A 15,693-nucleotide genomic window follows, 5' to 3' on the forward strand; every position below is an offset into this window, starting at 1 on the left:
GGTGTGATTGACCTCAGAATCTTTTCCACAATAGCAACATCTTTCAACTTTTCACCATTTGCTTTCATCTTGTTGGTGATGACAAGAACACGAGCAATGTACTCATTCACAGATTCTCCTTCCTTCATGTGAGCAATTTCATACTCATTTCGCAAAGCCTGTAGATGAGCACGTTTTACTCGCGTTGTTCCTTGATATTTCTGCTTCATAGAGTCCTAAATACTCTTTGACATATCTTTGTTAACGATAGTCTCCAAAATGGAACGATCTAACGCCTGAAACAGATAGTTCTTAGCTTTGAGATCCTACAACTTCTGCTCTTCACAAATTTTCTTTTGTGCCTCAGTTAAAGTCACACCCTCTGCTGCTGCAGAAACTCCATTTTTTGCCACATTCCAGTACTTCTTTGATCGAAGAAAATTTTCCATAAGCATCGCCTAATGATCGTAGTGACCATCGAACCTCGGCACTACTGGTTGAATAAAGGCACCCTCTGTTGCCATTTTCGTTGCCGAAACTCCCTTTGAAGATTGCTGCTTCTACCTACCGAGCCTCTTGCGAGGCTTTGATACCGGATGATAAGGTTAACAGTAAAGAGTATTTCAGAGAAAAGGAAGTATGGAAGGAATTCAGTGAACCATTGAATGAGAAATATTTAGACTATAAATAGCCGTACAAAGCAAACAGAAACTACAATAAAAAAGGAGTATACTGCTAACAGTTTTCTAAACAGAAAGACCTATTTTAAAGCAAAGAATCCCAAATAAAATGGGATTTTATTTACTAGCTAATATTGACTAAATCTAACAATGCTGCAATTGCAACTATGAACACAGCTCCAAAGTTTAGGCGACTATCCCGCACTCCCACCACCTCCCTCATCCCCTCTCTCTCTCTCTCTTTTTTACAATTGTTTAGGGTGGCTCTATATCTTTTTTGATAAGCAAAATCGATTACAATGAGGTGACTTCTTGTGTTTGCTTATTACCCATTTCAATTAAGCCACCACCGATACATTAAAAGTTTGATGGAGAGGGAGGCAAGGTTGCCTCTTATCAATTTGCCACATTAAAGTGGCTTAGCTTTAAAAAATTCAGGCGAATGAGTATTGCATCCGTCTGGTTCAATGGTGGTTCAGTCCCCTACGGGTTACCCTTGAATCTCTTTAAGTCCTCCTCCTCCTCTTTAGTGTAGGATCGTATCAATAAAAAAAATTTATTACCCATTTCAATTTTTCTCGTTAAGCAATTTGGATCGTCCTTTTATGGGAATTCATTCGTCTGTATCAGGCCTTTTCAAGTTCGTAGAATTCTTCAACCCAATGTCGCCATCAAGCCGGGAGCCCAATTCCTTTGAGGGCCCATGATGGGAAATCGGTTGGTACCTGGACCCAATTGCTTGTAAGAGCTTGATAAATGAATAGATGAAGCCCGATCTGAATGTTTTAAAATAATGATAAAGGCGCCCACGGCCACATTCTTGCATTTTCAAATAGAAGTTCTATTTGTAAATCAATGAGGCTTGAGTAGCTCGCCAACTTGTCTTTCTTTTTTTAAAAATAAAAAAAAAAATTTCTCAGCCTTCAAGATTCAAATACTATATACATCAAAAGCAAGGATGTAAAAAATCTCAAGCAAAATACTCCATATAAAATTGGAAATTTGATACTAAATATATCAATTATCACATTCTGTTATTAGCATGGATACGAGTAACTCTATTAGGCAGCATATGAAGATGAATAGAGCACTCAAATAGTATGTAGGAGTGAAAGTTTTCATCATTCATTGAGGGAGTTATAAGCTAAAACCACAGTTGTATTAAGAAATTTGAGAGAAAACCTAAGCGATGGGCCCTCCAGCTTTCACTAGATCCATATCTTTGAAAAATCATTCGAACACTCAAGTGGAGAAAGCAATCCAGTGGAGCCAGCTGCGAAAGCTTTAAAACGTTGGGCCCAAATCCGGGAAAACGACAGCAGGCCCTTTGGACTAATGGATAAAGGTGTAGCTTTATTTTCCCCCAGGATCATAATAATTTACCCTACTCCTGTACCAGCCTACGTTATTGAAGAGGCCGAAACTCAAATCAAAGAGACTTGTGTGGGAGTTGGGAGGCGAATCACGCAATTAATTAACTATTTTTTTAAAAGACAAAAGAGCAATGAAGCACTCAAGAAGGAGAAGACTTTCTTCCCCTTGCCCTCTTGACAGTACAGCAAAGCAAAAGTGCACCTTCTGCTTTGCTTTATTGTTGTCGCTGGTGGATGTGGATGCACATCAAAATTTCAGGACACCTTTTTAAATTTTAAGCACTAATATTTTTCCAGTGCATTTTCTATAACTGGAACCTTATTGAAGGCTAAAAATCTTCACCATAATCTAGATTCAAATGTTCCCATTATAGGAAAGCATTAGCATTTATTCTGTCCCTTCGGGGACGTCCGATTAAATTGGAACATTGGCGTTTATTCTGGACATTACTCATTGGCATTTATTTCTAAGAGTCCTAATATGTAAAATCCACATAAATTAATAAACATACAAACTTTATTAATTTAAAAGAGAAATTAATTGATCGATAAATTAATAATTTATCAGTGTACTTATAATTCAAAGAAATACGCACCTTGGAACCATGCAATCAATCTTGTAGTTTCAGCTTGGACAAAGATATTCACGCAAAGACACTAGTGAATTGTTTTCAACACTGCAAAATTCGTTCTAATGGAAGAAATGGCTTCAGGAAACATATAAATGATCCCTTAGATGAAGAAGATATTGTTGATGAACTTAAAACGATAGTCAATGATTAGACTACCGTAAAAATAGATGTAAAAATATGATATGTAACTTTAGTGAATTATTAATTTATGATATGAATGGGATAAAAAAAAAGATTTTTATTTATTTTTTAGCAAGATTGTAGCTTTTATTGAGATGGGACATATAAGTTTGCATGCACAAGAGATAGAATATGTCAATAAGCACGTTAAACTAATTACGTAAGGAGCCTATATGGAACCATTAATGGGATTAAAAGATTATGTAAGTCTTTTTTTTTGGTAAAAAAATATTATCTTATTATTTTATCAAAATAGTTCAAGCCGAACAGAAAATAATTATTACTGGATAAAGATTATTAATTTATGAAGATTTTTAAGTGTATTTACTAATCTCGTGGAGACTATAAACAGTGGAAAATACTTTTCTTCGCGAAAAGTTCCTCCCTCGGCCACCAATGTTGACCACGTGTGGTGTGGCCCTTAATCCTTCCTTGAGCTCCTCCGTTTGTCAAGTATTGGTAGGGCCATAGAATTTGCATTTGTCCGGAAGGACAAAACGTTACAGCACTTGAATACAATTTCTAAGCTATTTCTTTTGAATCTTTATACTATTTAATTCTGCACTGTTTTCTTCATGGTAACTACTAACATAGCTGATATTACTGTTCATGCGGAAGGATAATGTCAAAAGCGTGATCATTTCAGAAAACCAAAAATCTATCCGAAGTTTTAACATCTCAAATTTAGTTACAGGTTTTTTCTACTTAGAAGCGTCTGTGACAAATTGTTGAAAGTCTAACAACTAAAGGCGTCATCATCTTTTACTGAAAACTAAAAAATCATCTTTGTTTGTAGCACCAAGTTTTGCACCTTTGCGTGGTGTTTGGATTGCATTTTTCTAGATTTTTTGTAGAAAAATTACTGTAGCGATTTGATATATGTGAAGTAAAAAGGTGATTGGAAAATGTGTTCATGGAAAACGTAGTAATTTTTCTTTGAAAAATGGCTGTCTAACGAGACATTTGCAATCCAAAATAATTCTCTAATGCTTCATATTCATATTTCTTTACGTAATAAAATAAATATTAGAGTAGAGTGTCAAGAACTATTCTTGATATCACTGTCCTACATTTACTAGTGTTACAACTTTCTCTCTTTTTTTTTTTTTATTTCTTTGGTTTTATGGTCGGGGATGACCTAAAAGTAATAAGTGATTTCCAATCAATGGGGGCACTGCACTGCTGCAGCAACTCAGTAATATTTTACCCTTCGCATGAATACAAACAGTCGAAACAGTTAGTAGAATCTTTTATCATCTTTTATAGCAGTAGTAAAATTACAGGGGGTGTCATTTTCTTTTCAAAGCAGTAGTAGTAAATAAATAAAGACAGCCTCTGCAGCACCTGCGGGACTTATAGCTTTTGTTTGCTTTAATATTATAGAGATCCGTAATTATTCTGTTTCACATTTTCTGCCAAGATAAAGCAGAGAAATACAAACAGGAGTGCCTAGGAATGATAAGAACTCCCATGATTGGTCACCGTTTTTTGACTCCATCTCACTTGTTTTTATACCCCCTTTTCTCCTCTCTCTCTTCTGTCGCTTAAAGCATGCCATGTTCTATGACCTGCATGTAAAGTTGCTCTCTCTGTTTAGTGTTTACATGAACATGAACTTCCCCTTATTTCATCAAAATCTTCACTGCTAGCTTTTTTGCTGCTTTAATGAACACAAACTGAAGACATGACGTCTACTATTTTTTTTTTTCTTTCCTGTTGTTTTTCATGGCCTAACACCTTGAGATATACCTCTGAGGTTTTGAGGTTGCCTCATTAAACTTCTTTTCTTCAATTCTGTCAAAGACCAAGTGGCCAGCTAGCCAACACACCAGTATACAAGTACTGGTTGCTATGGCTCAACAGGTACATTTTTGTCTTTCCCTCATTGTTTTGGATTTTTATGCTTAATCAGGGGCCTAGCTAGCTATGTATGAAACAATCATCTGAAGTGGGATGCCATTAGATTCTTTTCTTATCAGTTATCTGCTGATGGGTCGATATTCTTTTCCATTCTTCAGTACATTGTCCTCGAAAAAGATTCTTAAACTCTTCTGACTGATAAGAAATTAATTGCAGGAAGAAGGATGGCCGCTGGGATTGCAGCCTCTGAATGTAAGAGTAGGGTTAGCTAGGAGCCGTAATTTTTCTGGATCAACATCATTCAATACCATACTGAGTGGTTCTCCTAGTTCCTCAACAAATTCTTCATCAGATTTGGACACAGAAGTAAGTGACTTAATTAAATTTGGAGAGTGAAAAAAAAAAAAGAAGAAAAAGAAATCACCATTCAGTTATTCGGCTAGTAATTGTTGGGCGTTTCCTCTTCTTCACTGGCAAAAAAGTTGCAATGGCATGTGGTAGAGTGTTCTTCTCTTTTCTTGTTCTTTTCAGGTTATTGCTGTCCGCCTGAATTCTGCATGTTGCTCTGCCTCCCTTCCCCCCCATGGCACTTGAATAGCTACCAAAATTGTTTTCTACTACTCACCCTGGGTTGCCATATTGTCTCTACTTTCTTCATGATTATACATAATTAACATCTGACTTTTCAATTGAAAGTAGCAACATGTTGGTCAAATATCCTATTATGGCTGCTCCAGAGCAATAATTACATAGGTTTACTCTGATTACTGTTCAAAGATATTACTATGTTACATTGAAATTTTACCACCTTCCAGTTAGCCTGCCTATCCTTTCAAGCTTTGTCCAACTGAGAACCTGAGTGCAGTTATACTAGCTTCTCCTTACACATATTGTCCTTAGCCTTTTAAATTCGTACTGGAGCATTTAAGTTGCTGACACCAGTAACATGTTCTTGCATCAAATTCTTGTGATGCTATTATGACTCAGCATTTAGGTCGCACACTAATTCACAACATTGCTGTCTTCTTGATGTGGTCATCAGCAAAAGTCTCACGCATTTGAAGTTGATAGGATTGCAGAGTTATGATCATTTATCGTTGTTGTTACCAGGGCTTCAAGGCCGTAATTAAGACAATACGCTTCGCTTTAAGGTGGTCTAGATGCGAAACAAGTGAGGGCCGAGGGTTGAGAATCTTTAAAATGCAGTTAACAATTCATCTTTACCCAGTTCGCCACTACAATGTAATAATCCACGTTTAGGACTGGATTTGAAAGAAATTAGAGCCCTATTTGGCATAATTCCCAGATTGTCTAATAGAGTGTTATGTTAAAATGCAAAGAACACCACTCTTGAAAGTGTGTTGAAAAGCTTGAGCAATTCCAATATTTCCCTGTTTCCAAGTCTAAACATTGGGCGAGCAAGAGAAAGGGTTGAAGTGTGAGAGTTGCATTGAAGCATTTGTCTCGAGAGGAAGAATGATCATTAGCTTATAATCCCTAGGCTAATCTGCTATTAAGAGTTAGATATTTCCTCCCAAGACAAGACACAATTAACTTGGTACATAGATGTCCTGTGAAATTCTAACACCAAAGTAGAAGTTCTACTAAAAACTACTCAAGCCTTTGATTCCACGTATCTTGAATTTGCTTTATATACTTCTCCTCTTGGAGAATCGAGGACCTTAGATAACTCCTGTGATGTAATTACAACGTCCCAGACGGGGAGTACTTAAATTGTGCTCAAGTTTCGCAACTGGTTTACTAGTAATGCTGCGGTTTCTGCAGTCAACAGGGTCATTCTTCCACGACAGAAGCACTACGCTTGGAAGCCTAATTGGCGTAGCAAGAATAGTGAATCTCTCAAGAAGATCTACCAGGGGAACCTCAAATCCAGAAGCCATCAATGGAGGCCACAAGAGCTATAGGACGAAAACATGGTGTTTCTCTCTGTGTCCAACGGATACTACGGATGCTGAGACTGTAGCAAGAAACACCCCATCACTCGGCCATTTTCTTGCGGTGGAGAGAAGGGCAGCTGCTAATGAACATCATAGAAGCAGCCATAGCTCAGTATTTTGTGGTCCTGATGAACTTGCCATGGCTCAGCCTGATCGGGAACCGAATACATTGTTTGTGAATGGCCAAATTGCCCCACCTCCTCATGAGTCAAGTTCAAGTCCATGGTCTGGTTCAGATGTTCACAGGAGAAACACCAGTGGTGGATTAGGACAGGGCAGCGGACAGGGGGTTCCGGTGCTGCTGTTTCCTTGCATGTGCGGGTGCGGGTAGGGTGGATGACAACATTTGGTACTTCAAAAGTTGGACTTCAAGAACATTTTACTTTCTCAGATTAAAATCATCAAATTTTGTTGTTTAGGTTCTGTTTTCTAAATTGTTTTAGAATTTATTATTGTTATCCTTTAATGATAAGAAGGGATTTCATTTCCGTGGGCCCTTATAGGCTTTTATAAGATCGAATTTTATTCTCATAAATGATGGACTAAGGCTACCCGAGAGATTAAATCGATATTCTTATTTTGGTAATCTAATTATGGTATAAGGCTGTTGTTAACGCATGTCCATGATGAAAATTGAGGGTGTGTTTTGGTAATCTAAATCTAATTCAGATGTGTTTGGATTAAGAAGATTTGAAGTAAAATAACATAAATTTCAACCATATTTTTATCTTCCCAATCATCTTTTTATCTCACATACATTGCATCACAAAAAGTGCTACACTAATTATTTCAAATAAATCATCCAAACAAACTCTTATCCAAATAAATTAGCTCCGTAAAGTTTGGCACTCATATCGGAAGGAACCGTGGTGAGTGAGTGTTGCGATATAGACATTTTTCTAGTGCAATTTTTGTTATATATTAGAAAAAAAGAAAAGAAAGAAAGAAAAGAAAGCAGTATCTGAGTGATTTCATTACCCACACGCAGATTTGGCAAAATTAAAAATTGGACCCTCACTTTTTCGAAATTACAATTTCCCGCCGCAAACCAACTTCCACTTAGTGAAAAGATAGCAACATTAATACCTGCCTAAATAACACTACTTAATCACTTTTTATTCTTTTCCCTGATTCTCTTTTTCTTTTCCCCCTTTCTCACGTTTATGTGTCCCTACGAGGGAAGGTAAATCTTGGAAGCAAATCATGCTTACTTTATTTGACGTAATCTAATCACATAGTGGTAGTGGTAGTGGCTGATCATCGAATCCTCATTGTCACTTTTTTTTACTGATAATTAACTCAGTATCACTTCTATATTCATATCAAGTATCCTATTTATTTAACTTATCACAGGTTGTTTATTTAACTTACTTTCTTCTATTTTCACATGATAAGTAGGATTGATACTAAAGAGTGACACAAAAGATTTCAACTGTAGCTGATTGCCATTTTTTTTTCCTGTCATCGTCACTTTATCTATATTATCTCCAACTCTATTCTAATATAGCTGCTAGATTGCCGGATTACCACCGTAAGTTTTCATACAAGAAGCCGAGGTTTGCGAGCAAAAGTGCGCTACGTCTTTACAGGTGACATATGCTTCCAATCGACAGCTGACCGACGTTGCTTCCAATCGTGTGGTTACCTCTAAGTAAATTCCAAACTCAAAGGAAAAAAAAAAAATGTAATCCCTGTTTGCTTTGTCCTATGTCACAGCTCGCAGTCTTTAATAGGGAAAAAGAGTCCTCCTCTAATATGAATTCTCAAGAGTTTCGTTTATTGGTAAGGGGCAAGGGTAGCTCTCAAAAATGTGTTGATTGAATACGACCTCTGGTGCCTGCACTGGAGGGAAGATATTTCTCCAGGATTCAACCGTAAAAATAAATGATTACAAGTATTCGGTTCAATCAAGTTGTGGTTAATCATTTGATTAAGGACCTCGAGCCCTCCCTTATCATAATAACACGTAACTGCAGGTGATAATGAGACCACTACGTAAAAATCGGATGTCAAATTACTGGACATCATGACTTGCATCTTTTCTTTTTTTTATTATTATTTTGACTTGGAACATATTTAAGTGGTCGTCCCACCAAAAATAAATGAAATAAAGAAAAAAGATTGACTCTAGTATTTCAGTCTCTAATAATACATACATTTGGCAAGATATATATTGTGGATAGATAATCTGCTGAACCCCGCAATGTGTCGAGTCCATTTGATAGCGATACGGTACGAGACAGTAGATGAAGAACTGACTAGCGATAAAAAGATGATGATGTAGTAGTTCAGAAGTTTGACCAAAGATATTTTTTGTCTATTCATGAAGGAAAAAAACTCCATGCCAATCATCCTTTTGATGGTCAAAAGGATGTTAAGAAAAAATTATCTCAAGGAGCTACTCAGTTAGCTAGTCAATCACTCAACTACGTACAAGTAAAAAAATAGAAGGCAATACCAACCCCAACCCAAAAAAAAAAAAAAAACAAGAAGGAGATTGCAATTTTATTTTTCGTGGACTTCCCTTATGTAAAAGCAAATTGTACAAGTCGCCGGGTCACGGGGAGCGCCTCTTCCTTCCTTCTTGGATAACGTGATCGAAAGTCAACGACCTCTCAGCATCAAGAATTCAAGATTCAAGAAAAGGAGCTTAAATTACACATCCCCACCATAAAGTTTTTTGAAAAAAAAACAAAAAAACAAAAAAAAGGGGATAGATCAAATTAGTCCAAGAGAGAGATGCGGTGATGGAACCTGTTGCTTTTGATCTTCGTTTTTTGATTTTACTCCTTTACTTTGATGGGCATACTTCATCAATTGAGACTTTTGAGCAAAAACTATACAGCTTACAAGGGAGGCAAGTCAGCTGGCACACCAGTGACTGATGGCATTGGTACCCTCTTGCATCAGAAACCAATTGAAAAATCCATATATAACATACAAAAAACAAACTGCTTGGGGACCCTTAAATCAATAATCATGTCGGGGTGGCCTATGTTTCAGAAGCCTTTTTAACATCTCCTAGCAACATACTAATTCATTCTGAAAATTCCTTATTTTCCGTGCTAATAAATGGTAGTAATTTGTTCGCTTAAACTTCCAACTCTCGAAACCTTTAGGCCTTGCTTGGATTGCTTGTTTCCGTCGAAAAATATTGTCGTTTTCCGTGATCACATTTCCCTATCATCTTTTTCCCTCACATGTATCAAATCGCTACAGTAATTTTTCCATGAAAAATGACGGAAAATACAATCCAAACACAACCTTAATTAATAAAGCTCAAATCCTCCTATCCCTGGGGCCATTTCTTGTTTATTTTTTCCACCATACATTGTACCTATCTCAGTCCGGGAATCTGAAATCATCTACTCCACATGGCAGCGTCAGAGCAGAATCACGTATAATGGGACCATGGTGGGTTTCCTTTTATCTAACTTGTCCTCTTTTTTTTCTTTTTTTTTTTACACAATAGAATTTATTTTAAATTTACTCCTACCCTAATGTGTATTAAGGGGAAAAGGATCTGAAGTAGTTCAAGAAGAATTCAAAAGGGACCCAACCCAAACGAGCACCCACTTTGAAATCTTCGGGAAAAGCTGAATTTTTCCTGGATTTTTAGAATGATTGCTGGGTTCCTTATCTAACTTGTCTTGGTGTATAAAAGATCTAATAACAGTACCAAGAATGATTGCTACTATCAAAAGATATAGTACACAAATTAAGTTACCCGTTCAGACTTCAGAGACATGGTCACATGACATGCAGCACCAGATCATGCCTTTTCCTTCATAGTCATTGCCTTCTTGCGTTTGTTTCTACGCATAAAATAAAAAGGGCAAGGATACATCACACTTCAAAACAAGAAAAAGGCTTGCTATCTTATAATGGCAAAGGACAGAGTGACGTAGGATCAACTCTCCTGCTCGCTTGCTTGGCTATTTCCATTGATCCTGTATATTACAACCTAAACTTGGTGGTAGGCAGTGAAGAATGTGGAAGAATGTTGAATTTAAATTAAAAAAAAAAAAAAAAAAAAGGTAAAAGAATTCTTTCTATGCAGGTCACTAATAGGCCCCAAAAGCACAACCTTCTTCAAGCCGAAGTGAAACCAAATATTACAATAATCTGACCCACAAACGATAGATTCACCAACCCAAAGCTGCAAAACCACTTTGCTTTGCTTATTTCCCAATTCTACACAGCAGATGGAGAGCTATGTATCTATACCAATGTGGATGCGGGACCCATCGCTTCGATCCTTTTTCACCAAGTCGGGACTTCTTTGATTCTTGAATCTTGATACCAAGCTTTATCATGTATCAAGACCTACTGGCTTATCAATCCATTCATTCTCAATGGCGATCCTGCCTGAACCCCGTCCAACAATTTTACTTATTGACCCTACTGCTCCTAAGCCTTTGAAACTGCTGCTGCCTTCATTGAGGTTCCAAGACCTCCTAGACTTTCTCAGCTTCGGAGAGTTGACATCAAGTTCAATGCTGTTCTCGGTTTTAACCTTTGCAACAATCAATTGGACAATGCTGCTTCGGCAGAACGGGCAGGCTGGTATTGCAACGGTTGCAGTCATTGGGTTCGGTTTGTTATGGCAACACAAGGCCAATGTGCATTGAGCACACATCTGGTGTCCGCAGGGTTGGACCTCAATTGTGCAAACTTGATCAAAGCATATCCCGCACAGCTCCGTGTCACTAATCTGCATGACATCAGTATTGTTGCAGTGATTAAAGTCACACAATGAGCTGATGATTGGATATGATGTCTTCTAAAAGCATAGCAATTTAGCGCTACCGTTTCATATTTTCTTATAAAGGCTATATCGTAAGAGTCCAAAGCAAATCGAGTTCCAAACGATGATATGATCATCGCAATATTAGAGGGATGCCATAATATAAGTTCAAATTATGGCTGGCACTTGGATTTGGTTCAGCTACAACAAAAACTCCGGCGCAAATGCAGAACCTAGTTAACTTCTATTATCAGTGAATACAACAAAGAAGCTTCATAACTAGGAGTTCAACATCACGCGAAGTCTATGTTCAGCGCAGAGCAGACACTAAACTATGCAGTTAAAAAGTGAAAGATTCTAATTTGGAAACATTCCAGAAGGAAGAAAACATACCTCAGATACGTTATCATCAGTTCCTGTATCAGAATGAGATGGAGAAGCTACAGAGAATGAAGTGCCCTTTAGAATGCTCTTTTCTCTTTCCCTGTTTGCCTCCATCAATGCACGTTCCAACAGAACTTTGGCCTCCTGATTAAGCTCACTAATCAACTTTAAAGGTGATGGCCAGACAAGAGGCTCAGCAGACGATGGATTCAGTAACGCCGCACAAGCTCCATGATTATGCCTCAGAGCAACCGTATACGGTATTCTCCTGTAAGATACCAATTTTTTACAGAAAGTGAGAAATGTGCTATTCTCCTACAAAAGGATTTAACACTAAAAATGATCCATATGTTAACAGTTTATTCTTTCCACACCGAATTCCATCAGAACAATATAAAAATGCTCAAGGAAGCAAGTGAATTGGTCCAGTTGTCAAGAAATGAAATCTCCACTCGGTGCATTGTTAATATCAATTAAACTTAATAAGACCACAAAAGATTGGACACACTGAAGAAAAAAATTAAATTTATGGGACGTATTAACTTCCAATTAGTGAATTAAGATCTGGAGGAAGTATTAGTCATGCAATCAACGGAATAGAGCGCACATACTTCCACAAAGATAAAGGGTCGTCATTGGCCATATGAAATTTAATTCCAACCAATTAAGCTATAAATGAACAAGAGCCAATTAAGCTATAAATGAACAAGAGTACTTGGAAACATGGATTTTCAGAATCAAAAGATGGCTCTAATATGCTCCAGTTTTTGCCGATTAGAAGATAGTTAACCAAAAAGAGAGATACCCTGATGCATCTCTGTTAAGTCGATCTGCACCCCAGGCTAAGAGTTCGCGAACGCAATCAAGAGAACCTCCTCTTGCTGCCAAATGAAGCGGAGTGCTCCCTGGAAAGCTGCAAGGGAGAAAAATACCATTGTAAAGACAGGCTTATTAGAAATAAGTATGAGACTTTAGGTATAAAACATTACCCATATCCACCCGTTGAAGCACAAACTAGAGCTCCACTGTCCAGCAATGCATGAACACATTCAGGCCGTCTTTGACGAGCGGCCAAGTGCAATGGAGTTGCTCCTTTACCATCTCTAATATTCACAAACCGAGAATATCCCCTGCAATTCCAAAAAAATAAGTCAAACACAAGGAATTAATGAATCAACCAGGTCAAGAAACAAAGACATCAGATGCAATAGAACCTAAAAAACTGCAGAGAGGGCTACCAGGAAACAGCAACATGATTGGTGCGTGCAGCAGAAAGAATTACTTTCAGGCAATCAGAATGACCATAATAGGCAGCATAGTGCAAGCATGTCCGTCCATTAACCGAATCAAACTTCAAAATCTGTCACGATTTAGGAGTTAGCCTAACGAATTTTCATATCATACTTCATCCAGGCGGAGAACAGAGCAAGCCTCGATGAATACAAACAGAAAGACAGATAGAAAAAAGACAAAATAAAAGATAAAGAACATTGCTTACGTTAGCCCCAGCTTCTATGAGCTTCTGCACGCAGTTGATCTTTCCATGCATTGCAGCCAACATCAATGGAGTCTGCACAATTCACAAACACATCAAACAAAACATAATCACACAAAATTCACGAGCTACACAAGCAGAAAGATCAATCTTTGATAATCTAAACATTTTCACATTGGCAAGTAAAAGCAGAAAAACAGATTAAAAATCCAAACTTTAGCTAAAAAAAAAGCAAAAAAAGAAGATGTTTCTTACTTGCTTGTGGCGATTCGACAAATCTGGATTAACAGATCGACTCAAAAGCATGGAAAGAATCTGAAAACCCACAGAAACCCATCAATTAAATCACAAAGGCACACACAAATTCAACCAAAATCCAAGAAAGTTCCAATATCCCACCTCGATCTGGCCATTGGCAGCAGCAACATGCAAAACAGAGTATCGATCATAAACTGTATGATGGATAAGACTTGGGTTTTTGTCTAAAACTGCCTCCACAGTTTCCAAATCCCCATGCTGGACAGCACTGAATAGCCCATGTTCATCATTAGTCCCGCAACTTAGCCCCTGACCCATTTTCTCCTTATCTTTTCCACTACAAGAAATCCTATCTTTTCATGTATGATCCGCGGGGCGTTTCTGGTAGTGGTGGTGGCTGAGTTTAGAGCTCCTCCACCGGCAGTCATGCACCACCGCACAGGGTGGTGGGAGGATGGTGGGTAGAGGTAGCTGTTAGCATAAAGTGTTTACATATTTATGCAAGGGGGGAAGAGTGTTGTGAGTATGGAGCTGCCCGAAGTGTAGAAAGTGGGGATCGAGCGGGCAGCTGACCGTGTCAGCGGAGAGTGTAATAAGAGGCTGTATACGGGCAGCAGTCAGATATTTTGCGGGCAGCTAGATTCCCAGATGAAATCAATACAATAATACGAATGCCTGATAGTTTGGTTTACGGGTGAAACAGGGGGGAGTCAGCAGTCTTTTTAATGTTTACTGATTGGTCTTTCTCTTAAAATTCTTCTTAGTTTTCACACCCTTTCTTATAATTGTCAAAGTGGGGGCATTTGAGGGAGATCTTGGCCCTTGAAAGATGAGGATCTTGTTTCTCTGCCGTTGGATTACCTAAGACCTCATTTATCTCGAGAAACTAAACGAAATTTATGCAATTAATGCAATGGAAATGCAATGAAAGTAGTACTCACTCCGTCCCACTTTGATAGTTCTGATTTCTTTTTCACACGAATTAAGAAAAAGTAGTTAACTTTGTTGAAACAATCAATTTAGGTAATTATTTTCCTAAAATACCCTCACATTAATTAGAGTACAACTTTATGGAAACTTGAATTGAAGGTAAAAAAAAGAATCAACTCTCATTAAATGGGGTAGGTTTATAATAACAACAACTTACATTGAATAAGGGTATTTTAAGAAAATTAAAATACAATTACATTTTTCAATTAGAAAGTGGACTATAATTTGGAATAGACGAAAAAGAAAAACAGGAATATCAAAGTGGAACGGAGGGAGTAAATGTTTACTGGGCTGTATGGCTGTCAGTTGCCACTGCTCAAACTTCAAACGTCGTTACGGTAGTTGAGCTTCCAGAGGAGTAATTGAACCTAGAGTTCCTCAACATCCAAAAATGGCCCAATATAAGATTCATATTGGCACGAAGGTGAAGAGTTGCCCAGTTTTAGTGCAGCTCTGAAATTGGATGATAAAATATAGGAGAGATTATAAGCATCGAGACGTCTCGCTTATTAAGCACGTTAACCTTGTACGACCAAAGAAAGAATTCCGTCGGGGAAATTCAATTTCCAACCCGGAACAGTTTGCACTTTTATTCAAAGGCCACTTCAAGAAATGGTGGTCACGACTAGAATCAATGAATCTCTGAATAATTTTCTAAAAACCACTATACAATTATCCGTTTACCAGTCTGTGACAAACAATTTACGTTATGGTAATATGGTAATTGGGATTTGAACTCCGGACACCATTTCGCTTTGAAAAAAATAAAATAAAATAAAAACTCTGGACACCATCGTTACGGACATATCGGCCGCGTAATCATACTTGACAGTTTCAACTCGTTATCTTACGGTCTCACGTGAGGCTTATTATAATTTGATTGAACCAAGTAAATGGCTCAAGATTTTTTGTTGTTAGTTGACGTTAACTTCTGTATGTTTACACTTACGTACATGTGATTGCAAATAAAGATGCCCTTGCTTTATCAAAGATTTCAAAAAGCTACAACTTCACCCAAAAATAAAAACAATGGAAAATGAAAAAGCGATATTTGTTTTAACCATCTTTTTATCTCGCATATATCATATAAAAAAAATGTTACTATATTTTTTTAAAAAAAATTATCACAAATAATCTACTATCCAAACATACTAGTA

The 15,693-nt window shown here is 37.5% G+C and overlaps 2 protein-coding genes across 2 annotated transcripts; one reads left to right on the forward strand and one right to left on the reverse strand.

Annotated features, from left to right (window-relative positions):
• Nucleotides 1-4,341: 4,341 nt before the first annotated feature.
• Nucleotides 4,342-7,150, forward strand: LOC113779176 (uncharacterized protein At3g17950-like). The gene is made up of 3 exons (XM_027324708.1): nt 4,342-4,707; nt 4,921-5,070; nt 6,490-7,150. Exons 1-3 carry the CDS (start codon nt 4,696-4,698, stop codon nt 6,991-6,993), a joined length of 666 nt encoding a protein of 221 aa, XP_027180509.1. The 5' UTR covers nt 4,342-4,695; the 3' UTR covers nt 6,994-7,150.
• A 3,417-nt stretch (nt 7,151-10,567) lies between these two features.
• On the reverse strand, nt 10,568-14,039 carry LOC113751225 (putative E3 ubiquitin-protein ligase XBAT31). The gene is made up of 8 exons (XM_027295160.1): nt 13,688-14,039; nt 13,544-13,603; nt 13,292-13,363; nt 13,032-13,153; nt 12,783-12,923; nt 12,599-12,706; nt 11,803-12,061; nt 10,568-11,376 (listed from the first exon to the last, which is right to left on the reverse strand). The coding sequence occupies exons 1-8, from the start codon at nt 13,862-13,864 to the stop codon at nt 10,975-10,977; spliced, it is 1,341 nt and encodes a 446-aa protein (XP_027150961.1). The 5' UTR covers nt 13,865-14,039; the 3' UTR covers nt 10,568-10,974.
• Nucleotides 14,040-15,693: the final 1,654 nt, after the last annotated feature.

This window comes from Coffea eugenioides, chromosome 1, assembly GCF_003713205.1.
Source record: "Coffea eugenioides isolate CCC68of chromosome 1, Ceug_1.0, whole genome shotgun sequence".
NCBI lineage: Eukaryota > Viridiplantae > Streptophyta > Magnoliopsida > Gentianales > Rubiaceae > Coffea > Coffea eugenioides.